Source organism: Hyperolius riggenbachi, chromosome 7, assembly GCF_040937935.1.
Source record: "Hyperolius riggenbachi isolate aHypRig1 chromosome 7, aHypRig1.pri, whole genome shotgun sequence".
Lineage (NCBI taxonomy): Eukaryota > Metazoa > Chordata > Amphibia > Anura > Hyperoliidae > Hyperolius > Hyperolius riggenbachi.
In genome coordinates, this window is record NC_090652.1 from 123,050,384 (window position 1) to 123,070,779 (window position 20,396).

At 42.2% G+C, this 20,396-nt stretch overlaps 1 protein-coding gene across 1 annotated transcript; it reads right to left on the reverse strand.

Annotated features, from left to right (window-relative positions):
* Window positions 1-355: 355 nt before the first annotated feature.
* On the reverse strand, window positions 356-7,701 carry FOXL3 (forkhead box L3). The gene is made up of 3 exons (XM_068247320.1): window positions 7,595-7,701; window positions 6,669-6,837; window positions 356-826 (listed from the first exon to the last, which is right to left on the reverse strand). Exons 1-3 carry the CDS (start codon window positions 7,699-7,701, stop codon window positions 356-358), a joined length of 747 nt encoding a protein of 248 aa, XP_068103421.1.
* Window positions 7,702-20,396: the final 12,695 nt, after the last annotated feature.

The window sequence follows — 20,396 nt, forward strand, 5'->3', positions numbered from 1 at the left end:
TGCGTATCTCTTGATTCATTCAGAACGTTGAGTTGGCCAGCTTGATAAAGACCAGAAAAGAGACTGTTCTAAACTGGTATAGGTGAAATGTTTTTTAAAAGTTGTAAATCACAAATAACTTTCTTATTGACTGACCAAATTAATGTCGGTTCAAGGAATTTTCTTTTAATCCTTTTTGCTTTCTTCGGATCAATGCCCCAGTAGAAGCCTTGGTAAGTCTTGAACACCGTTAAATAGTCAGAGAAGATGTATAGGTGTGATATAAGAGCCTCACTTACAACCCATACAGTTTTCAGGTGCTTCAGCTTCAGAAATTAGCATTTCAGATAAATCGTCCATTTTTTTTTATTATATGTTATAAACTCCAAAGATGAGGGTTCTGTTGTTGATAGTCCAGAATGTGAAATTTACTATCAAAAATGTGCTGGGGTCTTAAAATGGGCAAAGGGTCCGGTGCAGACAAAATATAATCAATGCTGAATTTTATCTCATCTGTCTTTCTGAGGCCAGAGGAGCTGGTTTGATTATGTCTGCTGGAGATGTTGGCTGGGAACAGACTGTCCGAGTCTTCTTCTCTGGTTCCTTGGTCAGATCTATGATCATGGCCTGCCACTCGGTGTTCTGAAGATCCAAGGATGCCAAATTCTCCAACATGAAGAGCTTTCGTCAAACTTTGCTTGCGATCTCTTTGACATTTCTTCATGTTTCTCCGTCTCCGTCTTCTTTTAAAGTTCCCGTTTTCAAAAAGATCAAGCATTGACTCACATCCAGAGGCAAAAGACCAATAGTTGCCCTTCCCCTTTTCATTCCCCTCCATTCTTGGGACCTACAGGTAGAAAAGATGTCACCATCAATCCAAAATAAGACATTGAAACTAAATGATAGTACTCTATACACTATAAACAGTTACAAAACTGATACAAAAAAATCTGTTTTAATGTACAGTGGGATGCGAAAGTTTGGGCAACCTTGTTAATCATCATGATTTTCCTGTATAAATCGTTGGTTGTTATGATAAAAAAATGTCAGTTGAACATATCATATAGGAGACACACACAGTGATATTTGAGAAGTGAAATTAAGTTTATTGGATTTACAGAAAGTGCACAATAATTGTTTAAATAAAATTAGGCAGGTGCATAAATTTGGGCACTATTGTCATTTTATCGATTCCAAAACCTTTTGAACTAATTATTGGAACTTAAATTGGCTTGGTAAGCTCAGTGACCCCTGACCTACATACACAGGTGAATCCAATTAGGAAAAAGAGTATTTAAATGGGTCAATTGTAAGTTTCCCTCCTCTTTTAATTTTCTATGAAGTGTAGCAAGGTGGGGGTTTCAAAACAACTCTCAAATGACCTGAAAACAAAGATTGTTCACCATCATGGTTTAGGGGAAGGATACAGAAGGCTGACTCAGAGATTTCAGCTGTCTGTTTCCACAATTAAGAACATATTGAGGAAATGGAAGACCACAGGCTCAGCCAACCATAATCTCGGATAGATAGAAACGATGAATGGTGAAAACAGTCATAGTCAACCCACAGACCAGCACCAAAGACCTTCAACATCATCTTGCTGCAGATGGAGTCACTGTGTATCGTTCAACCATTTGGCGCACTTTACACAAGGAGATGCTGTATGCAAGAGTGATGCAGAGGAAGCCTTTTCTTCGCCCACAGCACAAACAGTGCCACTTGAGGTATGCTAAAGGACATTTGAACACGACAGCTTCATTTTGGAATAAGCTGCTGTGGACTGATGAAGCAAAAATTAAGTTTTAGGCATAACAAGGATGGAGGAAAAAGAACACAGCATTCCAAGAAAAACACCTGCTAACTACAGTAAAATATGGTGGTGGTTCCAACATGCTGTGGGGCTGTGTGGCCAGTGTAGAGACTGGAAATCTTGTCAAAGTTGAGGGATGCATGGATTCCATTCAGTATCAGCAGATTCTGCAGACCAATGTCCAGGAATCAGTGACAAAGCTGAAGCTGCACAGGGGCTGGATCTTTCAACAAGACAACGACCCTAAACACTAAGGAATTCATAGAGAGGAAATACTAACTCGATTTGAAGTGGTTCAATAGGACTGGCATATGTGCCTTGGAAAAAATTTTCCAGTTTCCACGGATTACAAAAATGCAAAAGAAAACTTTATTAGATAACTCAAATCCTAAAAAGTACAATAAAAACGCGTAGGATGGCCGGGGTGTCACAGGCTGTGACAGAGGTGCCTGGCTCTTCTACTGACCACATATGCTATTGCTCCGTTGTTATTGCCTGATGAAGCTGGATCAAACCTGCGAAATGCGTTGCATATTTGGAGTTCATAAATAAAATATATTGACTGTCTTTACTACAGTCGTTGTGTGTCTACTTGGAGGAGATAAGTCCACCACTACCTCCTCTATTTACCAAGAATTGTTTTTTAAGCTCATTTAGCTTCCTTTTATCCTTTTGGCGCCTCTGTTCTCCTCCATTATGATATATTTAACTGACATTTTTTATCATAACAACCAACGATTTATACAGGAAAATCATGATGATTAACAAGGTTGCCCAAACTTTTGCATCCCACTGTATATATTTGTAACATGAAGCTTATACACATACTGGAGAATCTCATTGCTGTCCTTGACTCATTTAGATCTTATTGTAATAGATAGGGATAATTAACCCTTAGCCCGCCTTGGTTGTCTATTGGCTTTTGCAAGTGTTCTCTTCAAAACGCCACAGACGTCTTTAGGCATTTTTTTTCCTGCAAACTACTTTTGTCTGCTGCCAACTTCTTTAGGCATTTTTGTGTCTCCATATTCCTTTTGCCACGGACGTCTAAAAGCATTTAGTACAAAGTTTTGGCTCAGTGCAACTTTGTACTTGACTTGAAATATGCAAATAATTCTAACTTGATGCAGAATTATGCAAATGATTCAGGAAACATTTGCAGTTTGAAAATGGACCAACCAAATGCTTTCACTGTGAGATTTGATTAGTCCATTTACAGTTTAGATTTTATAATTAGCCCAATTTTTAATCATCGCAAATGTTTTTGCACTTCATTGCCTTTCTATACTAATTAATGTGGACTATGGTACAAGTAGATTTGAGTAAGACATTTAAAAATACAATTCAACCATAGCTGGCACTGGCACTGGCACTGGCACTGTCACTGGCACTGGCATGCAGCTTTAAAAAAATACTGGCAGTCTAAGGCTTAGTTAGTCTGATTGATAATTTTGGTTTCAATCCATGATAAAACACATTATTCTGCATACATTATTTGTGGCTATAAATAAAAAACAATGCAATTGAAGTTTAATGTGTCAATTTACTTATGCTTTGAAAGAATTTAATATGCCACACTACATAACGCAACACACTTGCATTATTTATTTTACACCATTTACAGGCATGTCAGCCCCATAGTGTAGACTATGAGCTGTTACACTGTGCTGCTTATATTGATAGTAAACAAGCTGCGGGTTGTGCTGTTTTCTGCTTGGATAATGTGCTTTGAAGCTATGCCCCCTATTTCTACAGGGTTAAACTGGATCTGTAAAGTCCTTACTTACTGTATATCTGTCAAAGCGCAGATCGCATATGCAAACATTGTATATGGAAGAACGGGCTGTTTCTGGCTAATGTTTGTAACTTACACATTGCCAGAGATAAGCTTGTATGTTAGAATCACAACAAAATTAGTAACACAAGTACACTGAAATCTATCCCCAATAAGCCACATTTTACAATATTTTAAGCACACTTAAAGGATAACTGAAGCAAGAGGGATATGGAGGCTGCCATATTTATAAACTTTTAAGCAATACCAGTTGCCTGGCTATCCTGCTGATCCTCTGCCTCTACATGCAGATCAGGTGTTTCTGACATTATTGTCGGATCTGACAGGAGTAGCTGCGTGCTTGTTCCGTGTGTTATTTAGACAGGCAACTGGTATTGTGCAAAAGGAGATTTTATATACACACACACACACATATATATATATATATACATATATATTTCACCCATTTTTTTATGGCAGCCTCCATATTCTTGCTTCAGTTGTCCTCTAAGTATACGTCTTTTTTTTTTAATCAACATGCTAACTTTTCAGTTTGTGCCTACTGTATGTTCACTGTATACAAATAACACCAAAGGTGTTACATTTTGGATATGTTACAGCCACATATTCACTGATATATAAAAGGTCTGAAAAAGGGGCAGACAGGATTTTAAAATGTAATAAAATAATTGCTACATAAAAACCAACCAGTTTAGCAATTACAGTTCATGTAAGGCTTAGTTTTACAGGAGGTTGTTTGTAATTATGATAATTAACCATTATTAAAAATGATAATAACTTGGCCAACTAAGTTTGTTGTGTAACAGAAGACTGTTTGTTGGTAAATAATTCTAATGATCAATTATGACTAAAATATATAATTATAAATTATCACTGAGGAATAATCAGCAATTGAGCTATTTTTAGTTGATAGTTGACATTTTTCCCACAGTGCTTTATAAAGTAAACTGAACAATTCTTGTCACTTTCTGCGTCTCAGAGAAAGTCACAATATAATGTCCTCACTAAAGTAAATGCAATGAATCTACTAATATGTAAATTCTATGCAGGTGGTGCCCTAGCAGAGACTTCAGCACTGTAAGGCCACTGTGCTGCACATTAATTAATAATAATTGCAGTATTTGTATAGCGCCTTTCTCCTGTCGGAATCAAAGCGCTTGCGAGGCAGCCACTAGAGCGCACTCAGTAGGCAGTAGCAGTGTTAAGGAGACTTGCCCAAGAAACTCCTTACTGAATAGGTGCTGGCTTACTGAACAGGCAGAGCCAAGATTTGAACCCAGGTCTCCTGTGTCAGAGGCAGAGCCCTTAACCAGTACACTATCCAGCCACTGCTATCCAGCCAATTAAAATGCCAAGATTATTTTAACACAATCGGCATATTCTAAAGGTACAAATTCACACAGACATATTAAGCGGCATGTGAAAAACACACACACATACATAGACTGAGAACGCACACACACACACGGGAAGCACACACACACACGGGAAACACACTCACACACATGCACCTACACACTCTTGACACTCACATACATACACACATACACATCCTAACATTTAAAAGCACACAAAACCACACACACGCACACACACATGCACGCTCTCATACACTCAGGACACATACACACACAATATGAGTCACCCCCATTTCACACATACGGAAACTCATGACACACACATTCAAACTCAGGGCACGCTCACACAAACACATTCATGACAAAAACACACACTCATGATGCGCACACTTAGGAGAGGTATATAAGAGTGTTAGAGTTAGCTGCCAGCCAAAGGATTAGTGCAGGTGTCCAAAATGAGTTACAAAGCCTCCTGCTCTGTGCAGATAAAAGTTTTTAAAATACTGTTTAAGGTTGAAAAACAAATGCGTTTAAGGTTACTATCAGTTTTGGTATTTGTTACGGACTGAAATAAAAAAAAAATAATGATAATACTGTTAACCTGTAAATATATAGAGGTATTTAATGGATAGAAAAACAGTCTAAGGGATTTCAGAAGGAAAAAATATATATATATATATATATATTATAACATAGATTTTGCTAACCATTATTACTAATTTGTACCAATGTTTAGATATTGATGTGCTGGTGAATTGACAACACTTGATGGGTAGTTACAATTACAAACACCTCCATAGACATATGCTGTCTTTCAGCCAAAATAGCTGTGTGTGTCAACACCTTGCTCAATAATCTGCATTAACATGAGCAGAGGGTTGACAGATTGTACAGTAACAAACTAGTTCAACATTTACTGACGTTGGCACCTTTATCTAACAAATAATTCACGCACAACATTCATATGGTACACATTGCATTCAGACATATAAACACACACACACCGACATACAGCTTTGCTCATAAACACACACACACACACAGATTGAGAGACACACACATGCTTACTTATACACAACACCCATATATACATGCATACTAATAAGCAACACCCATATACATGCATACTAACACAAACACACACACACACACACACACACACACACACACGTATATATACACACACTTATGTATATACATAAAAACAAATGCTTATACACACGCATACCTGTATATAGAGACACACACAAACACGTACAGACACATTTATGTACACACATTTATGTTTATACTTATATACACACACACTTATACATAGACAAATGCATGTATTTGTGTATACACATGGATAGCCAGACACACTCGTACATAACGAGTCACACACACACTTCTATACATACACACACTTATGTACAGTACACACATGCTTAGACATACAGTCACACACATGCATATATTTAAACATGTAGAGATACACACAAACTTATGTACACACCTGTGTACACACACACACACACACACACACACACACACACACACACACACACACACACACACACACACACACACACACACACACATATATTGAAGCTCGCAAACACACTTGTACATAGACATACACATACATTGACTCACTTTAACAAATACAGACATGTATGTACTGACACATACATTTATAAATACACACGCACACACATACAATTATATATAGACACACTTTTTTTACCTTCACAAAACAGCTGTTCAGAGACAGGTTATGTCGAATAGAGTTCTGCCATGCCCTCTGGTTTGATCGATAATATGGAAACTTCTTCATAATAAAGTCATATATGCCAGATAGGGTGACTTTGCTATCAGGACTTTGCTGAATCGCCATTGCTATCAAGGCAATGTAGCTGGTAAAAAAAGACAACATATAAAAAATAGACAAGTTAGCATTTTTACCTGTCTGTTTGCTTCACTCAGTGATGCTCTTCAACTCTTTAAACCTCACAGGGGCTGACTTACCAAGACAGGTACAACGAAAACTGGAGCAAAAACTGAGTCACTGCTCAGAGCAACCAATCAGAATTATTAATATATTTAAGTTTACACCTGACTTTTCACCACTTACTCCAGACAACTGCTTTACTTTCTCCTGTTGGAACTGAAGCAGTTTATAATTATTCATTATGCGAAAATGTAATATATATATATATATATATATAAATATATATATATATATATATATATATATATGTATATATATATATATATATATATATATATCAATTACATTATAAAAGACATAATTTAATAATTATTTTAAATTAATAATTGTTATAATTATACATTATAATATAACCATTTTAAGGTAACCATATTATTCAATATTGGCTAATATCCTGTATTGACAGACTATATAGATTTGTGTTTCAGAGGTGCAGGTATGCCTCAGCTGCCAAACTTCTTATAGAAAACTTACTCCAACTAAAGCATGTCTATAGGGAAGAAAAAACAAAACTAAAAATAGAAATGTGATTATTAATTACAACTTTCCAAAGTCTAAGGACAGGATTCATGTTATTATACTACAGAGGATGCAAGAGGTCCACTAAATGTAATCACTATTGCAGAGACCTAGGGACGGGTAATCAAACAAAACTTTCTTACCTATATGCAGGTCGGATACATTTCTTCTCCTCATCAGAGCTGCATGTTGGGTAATCATCCCCATCATAGTTGAAGCAATTGTATGGGTACTGTGTGTGGTCAAACATGGTGCAGGTGGTAGTATGGCTCTAATGTGGCTGTGCTGGTGTGTTGGCTCCTGTATGTTGCAGCTCCTGGGAGGGAGAGAGGGGTGGGATGCTCCTGTTTAGCTCTCTCCCTCTCCTATACTGGGCTCCCACTCCACTCCCTCCTCCCTCTCTACTTGAGTAGAGGTTGTTCTTTTTAAAATTCCTGACTCCCAGACAGCTAGTCTGTTGGGATATTTTGCTTGCATCCAATCTGGTTATAAAGAAGACAGCGAATAACTGATTAAATTGGGTAGTTTCATTCTGAACCTTTGAACTTTGCACAGTGTCTCACAATGAAATGTACTCTCTGGGTGGTCCTGATGCAGACAGTAGAGATGCTGGAGAGGAAACAGGAATATTTTTTTTTCGGAACAAAGGCAAACAAACCTGATCCCTGAAACAGATATAAGAAAGGCATTATTTTCTGTGCTTTTGTTAACAGGCTGGGCTGCTGAGCTATTTTCTGATAGCTGAGCATCCTTTGCAGGTACCCACGTCAGTCACAGTCATTGAAAGCCCTGATGCTTCCTGCGTCGTAACAGATAGTGATTCTATTCCTTTTAATAAGAAGGAAGCAATATTTTTCAAAAGAGTACAGAGCTGCAGATATGAAGGACCGCTGTCAAGAAGCAGAGTCAAAGGAAAATAGCTGGAGGCTGCAGAGCTGCCTGTGTGTGGGCTTTGATCTGAAGGATGAATTAGTCTAATGGCCTTCGACTTAGCATCCAAAATTGTAACAATGCAAGAGTTTTCTTTTGCTCTTTGCAGTGTTTATCGGACACGTCGTGTAAACAGAAAACAAAGAGAAAAAAAGCTTTACTGAACCTCATGAGACCAAAATAGGTGGTGGAGATGTAATAAGGGATGTGCTAATTTTCCAAGACTTAAGCCAAGTTACAAGACTGAGAGGGGGAGTGAGAGAGAGAGAGAGAGAGAGAGAGAGGGAGGGGGAGGGAGGTGGGATGGAGAGAGGAGGACAGAGGGAAAAAGAGAGAGGGAGGCAGAGAGATTGGGGGGGGGGGGGGGGAGGAGGGGAGAGGAAAAAAATGGGGGAGGAAATTGGAGGGAAAGAGAAGGTATTTGAAGAGGGGGAGAAAAATAAGTAAAAAAGGAGAGAGAGAGAGCGAATGGAAGCCCAAAAGTTGCTGGGGCCCCCTTTTTCCTGTCCTGATATATTGACAACTAAGGGCAGGGAGAGGAAAAGCTTTCTGCTCTCTGCACAATTGTTCTAATGACTGCATCTGCTCAGCCACTGACAAAGACTCATACAAAGTTTTGCAGACAAAGCTTTGTAGACAGTCCCTATTCAGTGTGCAGCAGAGACTTGTGTACAGTGCCCTGACCCCAGCCTCTCCACCCCTCCCCAAGTGCTGTGTACTGTAATAATGCTTGAGAAGCCTGCAGAGCCAGTTCTGCTCCATAAGATGTGAACAGAGTGAGTGTAATAGGTTGAGGCTGGAAGCACACTCACCTGTCAGTTTACTCTGTGCGTTTTTCTGTATGCGATTTCTGCACACGATGTGTGTCTGTATGTATGGAAACATACACATTTATCACAGAAGCTAATGTAATTGATAGAGAAAATGCATGTAGTGCTTCACTGCTGTCCATTTTATCTACTTGGGGAAAACATATTCAAAAGTGCACTAGCCAACTGAATAACATTGGTTCTTAGTTTACGTTTTCAGAAAGCAAGGGAGGGGGTCCCATCCAAACTTATGCAGGAGGGCCCAGCGACTCCTAGTTATGCCCCTGCATTGGCCCCAGTGCAAATTTTTAATTTGCACTGGGGCCATTCTCTCTCTCTATCTCCCTCTTTGGACCCCCCCCCCCTTTCGCCCCGCTGCACTGTACATATAATAATTACATTATACAAAGTACCAAAACTGGCTGATGAAGGTGTGGGAGAGTGTGTCTTTCAGAGTGTGACACGAGTGTAAGGGTTTGGAAGGAAATGGGTTGCTAATGATTACCACTATGTAAAGCACATACAGAAATGAGCCTTACTGCTAGAACACCAATATAGACCTACTACAGTGATTGGAGAGATGCTCTGGTGTACTCCTCAGGTCCAGGGGACCTTGTGCATTCACCACTGCTGCAATCCCCTCTGGCTATGCCACTACTAGAAAGTATCAGAAGTATGTAAACGAAAAGCGATGGGACAGAAAGAGAGGAGGAGTGAGGGAAAACAAAGAGAATGATGGAAGGAACATACGAAGGAAGGAAGGAAGGAAGGATGAAGGATAAAGATGAAGGAAGAAAGGAAGGAAGGGCAGAAAGAAAGAAAGCGCACTAACCACTACACCACTGTGGGCAGCACCGTGGCGTAGTGGTTAGCACTCTTGCCTTGCAGTGTTGGGTCACCCTGTTTGAATCCCAGCCAGGTCAACACATCTGCAAGGAGTTTGTATGTTTTCCTCATTGTCTGCATGGGTTTCCTCCAGGCACCCTGGTCCCCCCCCCCCACAGCCCATAAACATACGTTAATAAGTTAATTGGCTTCCAACTAAAATTGGCCCTAGACTACAATAAATACACTACACTATACATACATAGGCATAGGACTAGGAATTAGACTGTGAGCTCTTCTGAGGGACAGTTAGTGACAAGACTATATATACTCAGGGGATGCAGAGGTTGCAACCGCATCGGGGCCTTTGGGCCAGAGGGGCCTTCCCTCAACTGCAATGTTAGCCCTCTATTGGTCCTGTGCTCATAATAATCACTTCTATAGATGCTTTGAATAGTAGTAATCATTAACAAACCGTTCCCCATCCCCTTCTTGCTCCTCTGACACTGTAATTGCCATTGGCAAGTTTTGGTGCACTGTATCAATTGTAATGTATACAGTGCTTCGGGGGCCCCAATGTAAAATTTGCATCAGGGCCCATAGCTCCTTAGCTACGCCACTGTATATACTCTGTACAGCGCTGCGGAAGATGTTGGCGCTATATAAGTACTAAATAATAATAATAAAAAGGAAAGAAATGTCTCTAGCAAGGAGGCCAGTATGTGAAGTAAATTTGATAAATGATGTTAGAATTTTCCGGAAATGAACCAGAGTAATGAGATGGATATGTGAAGAGAACATGGGGGTGGACAAGAGGAAAGACACTGGGATAGAAAGAAACATAGAAGAGGAAGAGAAAAAATGGAAGGAAGACAAATAGAAAGTTAGAAAAAAAGGAGGTGAGGATTTAAGTACTTTTGTGAAACTTTTAAAGGCTCAACATTCACTTTAGTACATGCCCAGTTGGTGATCAGTGTAAGGCAGCATGAAACTCTTGGAGAAGCTAGTGCCGGATTTGTACTTTTTGACACCCAAGGCCTGTTGTCATCAGCCCCCCCCCCCCCAAATGACTACCGTAACTGATTAACTACCCCCTAAAACACAACCACCCTTTTCTCGGCAACAGCAGCTGGGTTCCTTAGATTACTTAATGTAATATCCCCTTTTCCCCCAGATACATAAGGCCATGGCCTTCCTAGACACGGAAGTTAAGTAGCTATGTGTCACAAGATTAAGTAATTAAATAGTCACATGCTTACAAATAAACAATTACATATTCACATGCCTATAGATAAAGGAATTTAGTAGTCACATGCCTTAGGAAGAAAGATTTAAGTAACTCCATATTTCCAAATGATACAATTACAATTGTGTTTGAACACCACTTGCCAAATATCCATACCCATAACACTCCAGGCCTTGGCTGCTGTGCACATCAGGGCTGGCGCACGGAATTACTGGCTGCAGTCAGAGCCATAAACAAGGGGCAGGACAGCACAATGGAGACAAGCACATCCAAAACAGAGAACAGGTAAGAAGAAGGATCAGTGTCAGCTCAGTGCCCTTTAAGCATAGTGAAAATTTTTCACTTAGGGGGTTGATGTTTGCCAAGTGCAGGGATACATGATAAAATGAGGCAGGAGGGGGTAAAACTGGAGCACAGAGACTGCTACCATAAACTTCTCTAGGAAAAAAGGCATATATTTATAGAGAGAGAGAGAAGAGTGCAGGGGGAGAAGTACAAATGCAGGGTCCAGGTCATTAACAGTGGCTGGCCATCAACAAACTCTAACAGCTGGAGGTGAGGGGAGGGCTAAAGTGGAGCTGATGTTCACTCTCCGTGATCAGTGAATGTGGGCAGAAAAACTCACTGATCTGGAGATCTGTTCTCTACAACCCCCGACACTTCTCACAGCAGCTTGCATGTCCAGCTCATACAGAGGGTAGAAGCATCAGGAGGCAGCAGAGGTAGCAGATGACACAGTGGCTGTCATCACACCGCACACCAGGAAGTGAGGGAGATGCAGGGAACTCTGGAATTCAGCAGATAGTATGTGCAGAGCAAAGCAGGATGGATGTGGACCAAGGAGATTACTTACTTCAATATGTGACCTCTTATCTCTTCTGAGTCCTGCCACCCCTCTGCTGTTTCCACTCAATGCCCTGGCCTTTATAGGTCTTCCCAAAAACCCAGCTCTGGTTGGCATGGGTATAAATGGTCCCCAGGTCATTTTCTTAGTGTAGTAAATGCATAAGTGTACATTGAAGTTAGCACATAAGCTCGCTGAAGCTCATGTTTGAGTTTGGCACATTCCGGATATGATATATGGCAAAGGTCACAACTGCCACCTAATGCTGATATTTTTTAGGGGTTGGGGCACCAGCCCACTTAGCCCACTTAGTTCTGATATCTGTGGGGTAGTTACATACTTTGGATGGAGATGCCAGACTAGTGAATTCTAACACCTTGGTGGCACAATGCTTCTTAATTCTGATGAGGAGGGAGGGGCACCAGGCTATCTAAAACATACCTAAAGTGATATTGGACATAATGAGATAATACATAGGTACATGTAGTGCTAGCCCTACTAAGAAATTGTCTGAAGTTGCTGTCAGGCCTGTAGGGATATCCATTGACGAATTCGCTCCAATGCCCCAATCTACATACACACGCTTTACCCTATGTGGCGCGTCCCTGTTTGAACGAGAGGTAAGAAGACAACACCTACCTGACTTTGGTTACACCCAGAGCCTTTAGTGTGCAAGATATTGGAGCTATCTGCAGGGTGAGCGAATACACTTCCAGGCCAAACAAGGATTCAGAGTTATTGCTTTTGTGGTATGGGCGCTCCTCTTGACTTATCAGACTCTAAAGCTTAACGCAATCGAATACCAACACTCCACCCTAGTGGATCGCTATGTACGCTGGGGGTATCACCTCCCTAAATAGATAGCTTTAGTGTATGCGTACAGCGCTCCCACTTTGTGGTACAGACTTTATATAATGTATGAACTGTAACAGGTGGGCGTTATCTCAGCCTCCCCTCCTGATACCATATATATTTAGAAAGTCCTGAATTTCAATGTCTTCTCTAGGTGGACTATAATACACAGATTTTTTCTACAAAGTCCAGCAATGACAATTCCGTGGTATGAGTACTTCACTCTACTTTCCATCAACATAAGCAGGGCTGGTGTACAATATTATACTCTCACCAATGTCCAGAGGCTGACATATATAGACATCAGCAAACACGTTTCATTAATATTCACACAGCATGGGTCCTCAGCAGCTTCCCCCTGTGAATATCCTAAGCAGACAAGGGAAAAGACATAGCGTAATCTTGCTTCTAAACAACTTCCGAACAGCTCCCTCCACCAGTGAAGTTTAGCTCAACCAAGACACCTTCCGTGTGTGTGCAGTCAGCATGCACCCCACACCACTAGTACATAAAACGCTCACCGGATGGATTGGCTGACCGGCTAAAGACCAGCAACTGCGTTTGTAGTATCCCGCATCAAGGATCTCGATTAGACCAACTGTCTCAACCACCACAAAAAGAGAGTAAGAGAAACACCATGTGGACAGGAGGACCAGATACCTCAGACCCAAGAAGAAAAGAGAAGAACTTCCTGTTCAGAAATGGCTGCTCGTAGGACACAGCCTCTGATAGCGTTTGTCCCTTTAGGGGCCAGGGACCAGGCTCATGATCCAGCTCCAGGCGGGGAATCCGGAGGGCCACCAGGGAGTCACGGTCTCAGTTTGGACATTTCCAGGGAGGCTGTAGGCAGGCCAAACGTTAGATCCTGGCGCACGCTCACCTTGCGAGGCCAAACGGGAGTGAGCGGCGTCTATGCGATGTCAGTAGCGTACTGAGTAGTATTTTGCGGCTAGCAGATATAACCGCTGACTTGCCGCAAATAAAATTGAGAGTGGTGAGGTAGTAAGGTATAAAAGGGGGGCTTATTTATAAGTAAAAACAACGCGTTTCTCAGAGAAAACGTTCTCTGTTTCATCAGGCTAATACTGTATTAGCCTGATGAAACAGAGAAGGTTTTCTCTGAGAAACGCGTTGTTTTTACTTATAAATAAGCCCCCCTTTTATACCTTACTACCTCACCACTCTCAATTTTATTTGCGGCAAGTCAGCGGTTATATCTGCTAGCCGCAAAATACTACTCAGTACGCTACTGACATCGCATAGACGCCGCTCACTCCCGTTTGGCCTCGCAAGGTGAGCGTGCGCCAGGATCTAACGTTTGGCCTGCCTACAGCCTCCCTGGAAGTGTCCAAACTGAGACCGTGACTCCCTGGTGGCCCTCCGGATTCCCCGCCTGGAGCTGGATCATGAGCCTGGTCCCTGGCCCCTAAAGGGACAAACGCTATCAGAGGCTGTGTCCTACGAGCAGCCATTTCTGAACAGGAAGTTCTTCTCTTTTCTTCTTGGGTCTGAGGTATCTGGTCCTCCTGTCCACATGGTGTTTCTCTTACTCTCTTTTTGTGGTGGTTGAGACAGTTGGTCTAATCGAGATCCTTGATGCGGGATACTACAAACGCAGTTGCTGGTCTTTAGCCGGTCAGCCAATCCATCCGGTGAGCGTTTTATGTACTAGTGGTGTGGGGTGCATGCTGACTGCACACACACGGAAGGTGTCTTGGTTGAGCTAAACTTCACTGGTGGAGGGAGCTGTTCGGAAGTTGTTTAGAAGCAAGATTACGCTATGTCTTTTCCCTTGTCTGCTTAGGATATTCACAGGGGGAAGCTGCTGAGGACCCATGCTGTGTGAATATTAATGAAACGTGTTTGCTGATGTCTATATATGTCAGCCTCTGGACATTGGTGAGAGTATAATATTGTACACCAGCCCTGCTTATGTTGATGGAAAGTAGAGTGAAGTACTCATACCACGGAATTGTCATTGCTGGACTTTGTAGAAAAAATCTGTGTATTATAGTCCACCTAGAGAAGACATTGAAATTCAGGACTTTCTAAATATATATGGTATCAGGAGGGGAGGCTGAGATAACGCCCACCTGTTACAGTTCATACATTGTATAAAGTCTGTACCACAAAGTGGGAGCGCTGTACGCATACACTAAAGGATTCAGAGTTAGCAAAGTCCAGTAACAGTCCAAGGTCATACACGGGTAAACAGATATATCGCAGTACAGGAGGGCTAGCAGAAGAGAGGTCAAGAACGGATCTGAAGTCAAACCAGGCAGCAGACAAGGAAGGTCCAACAAGCAGAGGTCGATGTCCAGATAATCCAATATAACAAGAGCAGGAATACAGAGCACCCAGCAAACTAGAGCTATCACAGGCAACATGCAAGTGTCACAGCAAGGTTTAAATACTGACAGCATCCAATCAGTGGCCGGCCACATGCACACAACAGCCAATCACATGCAGGCATAAATCAGCTGACAGTGAGATCAGCTGACACGTGTCGGCAATACATGCCAGCTGACCCAAGCAGTACTGATCAGCAAAATCTCCTGACTGTATGTCAGCCATAGCACACTGGCCAAGAGTATCGCCTCCAACGCAAGATACCAGTGTTCAGGGTCAGCATACATAATTTTATATTTAATAAATAAAACCCCTGCCTGAGTGTCAGCTAACTATCCTGTCATCTGACACTACCTCTGTCGCTGCCTCAGACCATACTGCGGCTGAGAGGAGCGAGACATCCGTCCACCAGTATGCGCATCACCAGCAGAGGACGGCTGCCGAGATGCGGAAGTGTCAGGATGCGATCCACTCTTGATAGAGAAGACCCCGTCGCTGGATCCCAGAGGAAAGTTCCTTACAGTGCCCCCCCCTGAGGAGTGGTCTCCGAACACTCCAAACCAACTTCCTTAAAGCGGAATATAACCCTGCATTTCAACTTTGCTCTAAAACATTATTTACAGCATATTATATGCAACCAGCATTTTTTTTTTACTAGACCAGCATTGGAAGGGTTACACACACAGCTTTAAAGTTCCTGGAGAGAACTGCTGCCGCATCCGAAGCTTACTTAGATACATTTAAGCAAAACAAAATGTAACAACTGTGGAATGTGACTCACTCTCTCTGACTGTGCAGGAGCTGGAGGACAGCCAAAGAGTGTGTAACATTCATCACTTGCTACATTTTGTTTACTGAAATGTATCTATCTAAACGTCAGCAGTTCTCTCCACGAACTTTAAAGCTCTGTGTGTAACCCTTCCAATGCTGGTCTAGTAAAGAAAAAATGCTGGTTGCATATAATATGCTGTAAATATTGTTTTAGAGCAAAGTTGAAATGCAGGGTTATATTCCGCTTTAACTTTTTCTCCATCCCTTTCAAAGGGTGAAGGAGGAGCACACATGACAAAATGATTTTCTGGAGAGATAGCTTGTGTGCTTGCTTAGCTGAGTTCTCTCCACCGCAGCTAAGCATGGTAGTTTCCCCAACTCTTAGGTTTGTTGGGACATGATTGGATCATGTGTCCTGAATCATCACAACATAAACATAAACATTTAATTTTACTACGAGTTCTCTCTAACTTAGAGACTTTTGTAACCCCTATATACATTGGTTTCTCAGTGACAATGACATTAAGATTGTTAAGAGGAACAGTGGTAGGAACAATCACATTAGACCGTTGAGCAGTACATTAATTTTTTTTAACACCATCAACTGTAGTGGGCAGTACTACTTAAAGGAGGTCTCTGGACCCTGTTTAAGTGCTGAAGTTGTAACTTCCTTTTCTTTATAGGGCACGTAACTGCAAAGTGCCCTGTACTCCCACAATATAAACACAAACCCCCGAGCCTTCTCCTGGTTTTCTCTGTCACAGATAATCTAGTGGCACCTAGATGCATGGGTTCTGGATCATCGAACATAGGAGGCTCTGAAATAGATTCTAGAGTATCATCAAACATAAGAGATTCTGGGGTAGATTCCAAAGGATCCTCAGGGATCGGGGCAACTGACACATGAAACTTTGCCTGACGGCGTTGACTAACACACATGTTCTTCCTGATTGCCAAAATAAAAGCATCTTCAAGAGAAGCAGGTACTGGATGACTGACAAGGATATCATTAACTGTATCAGAGACAAACAGAAAGTGATCCATGAGAGCAGAATCATTCCAATTAGCAGATACAGACCATCGTCTAAATTCTGTGGCTTACTCCTCTACTGTCCGGTGACTTTTTCGCAAGTTCCTTAACGTTCGAACTGCAGTAGAGACAAGATCAGGATCAGAGTACAAGACAGACATTGCTTTAAAGAGAATCTGTATTCTAATATTCTTACACTAAGGGGCGTGGCCGAAGCTCATGGCGTGAGGACGCACTATTCAGGAGCTCCCGTCCACAGGATCCTTAAACATATCCTATCGGGTGACTAAACTCGACTATTTTTACACAAATACCAAGACTAGAATGCTCTTACCTCCAGGACAGAATGGCGACCCTAAGACCATCGGAAGCCATAGCAAAACTGCAGAAATTCCGAGCGGAGGAACAGCGCGCAGAAGACCAAGATGGCGCCAAGGCCCCCTCGCAACCAAACTCAGACGATGAGGCCGGCGCTCCCAAACAAAAGGGCAAGCCGACACTCTCCCAAGTCATGAAGGCAATTTCAGCCTGCCAAACTAGCCTTACGCAGATAACCTCCACTCTGGCCGAGGAGAAAACAGATATATCGTTTCTCCGCCAAGACCTCCGGAACCTCAAAGAACAAGTGGGGGGAATCTGAGAAGCGGATCAGCTAGCTAGAAGACACAGACAAGCCCCTGTCTCTCGAACAGGGCCAAGCCCAAAAAGGTATCAAGGCCATAACTGACCGCCAGGAAGACCAGGAGAACAGACTCCGCAGGTCAAACATAAGGATTGTGGGCCTGCCGGAGCGCGCAGAAGGCAAAGACCCAGAAAAATTCACGGAGGAACTACTAATGGCGCACTTTGGAGAAGCGACCTTTTCCAAGGTATTTGTGGTGGAGAGGGCCCACAGAATCGGCTCCAAAGTTTCAACCCCAGGGGCCGCACCACGTACATTCATATTCAAACTCCTCAACTATCGTGACCGTGACGCGGTATTTAAAGCTGCCAGAGAAAAGGGCCAGATCAACTTTGAAAATACCACCATCTCCTTCTACCCAGACTACACCATGGAAGTCCAAAAACAAAGGGCGCGCTTTATCTCTGCCAAGAAGAAGCTACGCACCCGCCAACTACCATATGCCATGCTATATATCCCGCTAGGCTGAGGGTTATCGCGGACAGGAAAACCGCCTTCTTCACGGAACCTGAAGACTTACATAAATGGCTTGATGCTCGCCATCAAGAAAGATCCTCCACGACTTAAGGTACTGTTCCTCCATGTTCTTGTTCACCCACTCCTCTCGCCACATGTATCCCCGCTCCATTCTCCTTGAAAGAAGACTACTATTGAGACTGGGTACATGCGGTGCAGAAGGACTTTTACTGTGACGCCATGCAGCACTTGAGATACTACCTTTTTCCATACAAGGTGGCACCCGTACTCCCACTCTTGGCACAATACCCTGCAAGTCCACCTAGATGCATTGGCTAACAGTCGCATCCTCAATACTACTTACTGACAACCAATATATTCCATGCATGCAGTATATTAACCCTGAACTGTATCCTTCCAAGAGTCCACTCTCCCAAATGGAAAACTCCCCGCCACAATACCGAGACGGCTCCTGAACTATATTGTGCTGCTTACTTAAAGCCACATTCACTTACTTGTTACAACACATACTCCTCTCACTGCAAAGGACATTTGTCACCCACATTATTAACCACTGGACGGGTTACTTGTTCAGTGCCCTTCCACCCCTCTCTCTGTGTGATATTGTTAAATTTTGATTTGTACTTGTACTTCTACTTCTAGGTCTCTCATAGGGCCCTAACTGTGTAGGTGTTCAGGCGGATCACTCGGCAACCCAGCCTTGACCCGCCTGGGCCCTTTTGGTTCTATCTGTTATATAAAAGTTGGGTATAAGGTTCTGTATGCACGTTGCAACAGAACAGGGCGTTTACTCATGTTGGGGTTTACCGGTTCTGTTGATCCAGGTAAAGTTACGGTTTTATGTGCTGTTTTTCATCAATCAGTCCACCCAGGTTAACACTCCTATTATAGGCTGGATACTAAAACTGTATAATTTTCATCATATATTTTTCTCACATCATCTCAATGGCTTTCTCTGACAAAAGTATCAAACTCATAAGTTGGAATGTGCGGGGACTAAACGATAACATGAAAAGATCCTTAATCCTCAATTTTATTGCTAAACAGAAGCCCGACATTCTGACTTTAATTGAAACGCATGTGACGGGAACCAAAGTAAAGGCACTGGAACGCAGCTGGGTCGGAAGGGCTTACCATTCCACTTTTTCTCAATACTCCAGAGGCGTTTCAGTGCTCCTTAGACGTACGTTGCCATTTGTTCCTGTCAAAATTAAGATAGACCCATATGGTCGATACGTGTTTCTGCACGGGTTGCTGGACGCCAGACTCATAAATATCTTTGCTTTTAACATTCCGCCACCATACTCATGCACTTTACTAAAAGAAGGCATCTCCTTCAGCTCTCTCCTCCCCATCTGCCCAACTATTTGGACAGGTGACTTCAATGCCACATGTAACCCAGCTCTAGACCGTTTGCCTCCAGCAAACAGCAAACTAACCTCATTTGCCAATGTTCTTACTGATCTGGCTCTACACGACGTCTGGCGTCTTCTTAACCCTATGCGGAAACAGTACTCTTGCTTTTCCTCATCACACGGGACACTGTCTAGACTAGACTATTTTTTTGTCTCAGCTGATCTCCTACCACTAATTGACACTGTTGGTTTCCTGCCCAGGATTGTCTCAGATCACTCCCCCATTACCTTATCGATTCAATGGTTTGATGTACCCAAACAGTTCATATGGAAATTCAACCCCTTCTGGCTGTCACTTTTCACCTTGGAGAACTGGCTTATAGATAAACTGCAGGATTTTTTTCATGTTTATAAAGATGAGGACAACCATGCCCTTATTTGGGACAGCTTCAAACCATACCTCAGAGGTATACTGATCAGTGCTGTCTCTCACCTTAAAAAAGTTAATAATGCAACAATCTCTGATCTGCAACAACAAATCTTGTCACTCAAAGACAAATATATAAGAGAGCCGTCCGAGGTGAACCGTGCCAACTGGAAAAGCACCCAAACAAAATTAAAAGACCTCCTACAGGAGAAAAACAAAGCCAAAGCGTTCTTTTCAAAACAAACCTATTATGAACAAGGGGAGAGGACTGGGACAATCCTAGCACGTATGGCCCATGACAGGTCATCTTTGGGAACCATCCCTAATATAAAAAACAGCAATGGTGAC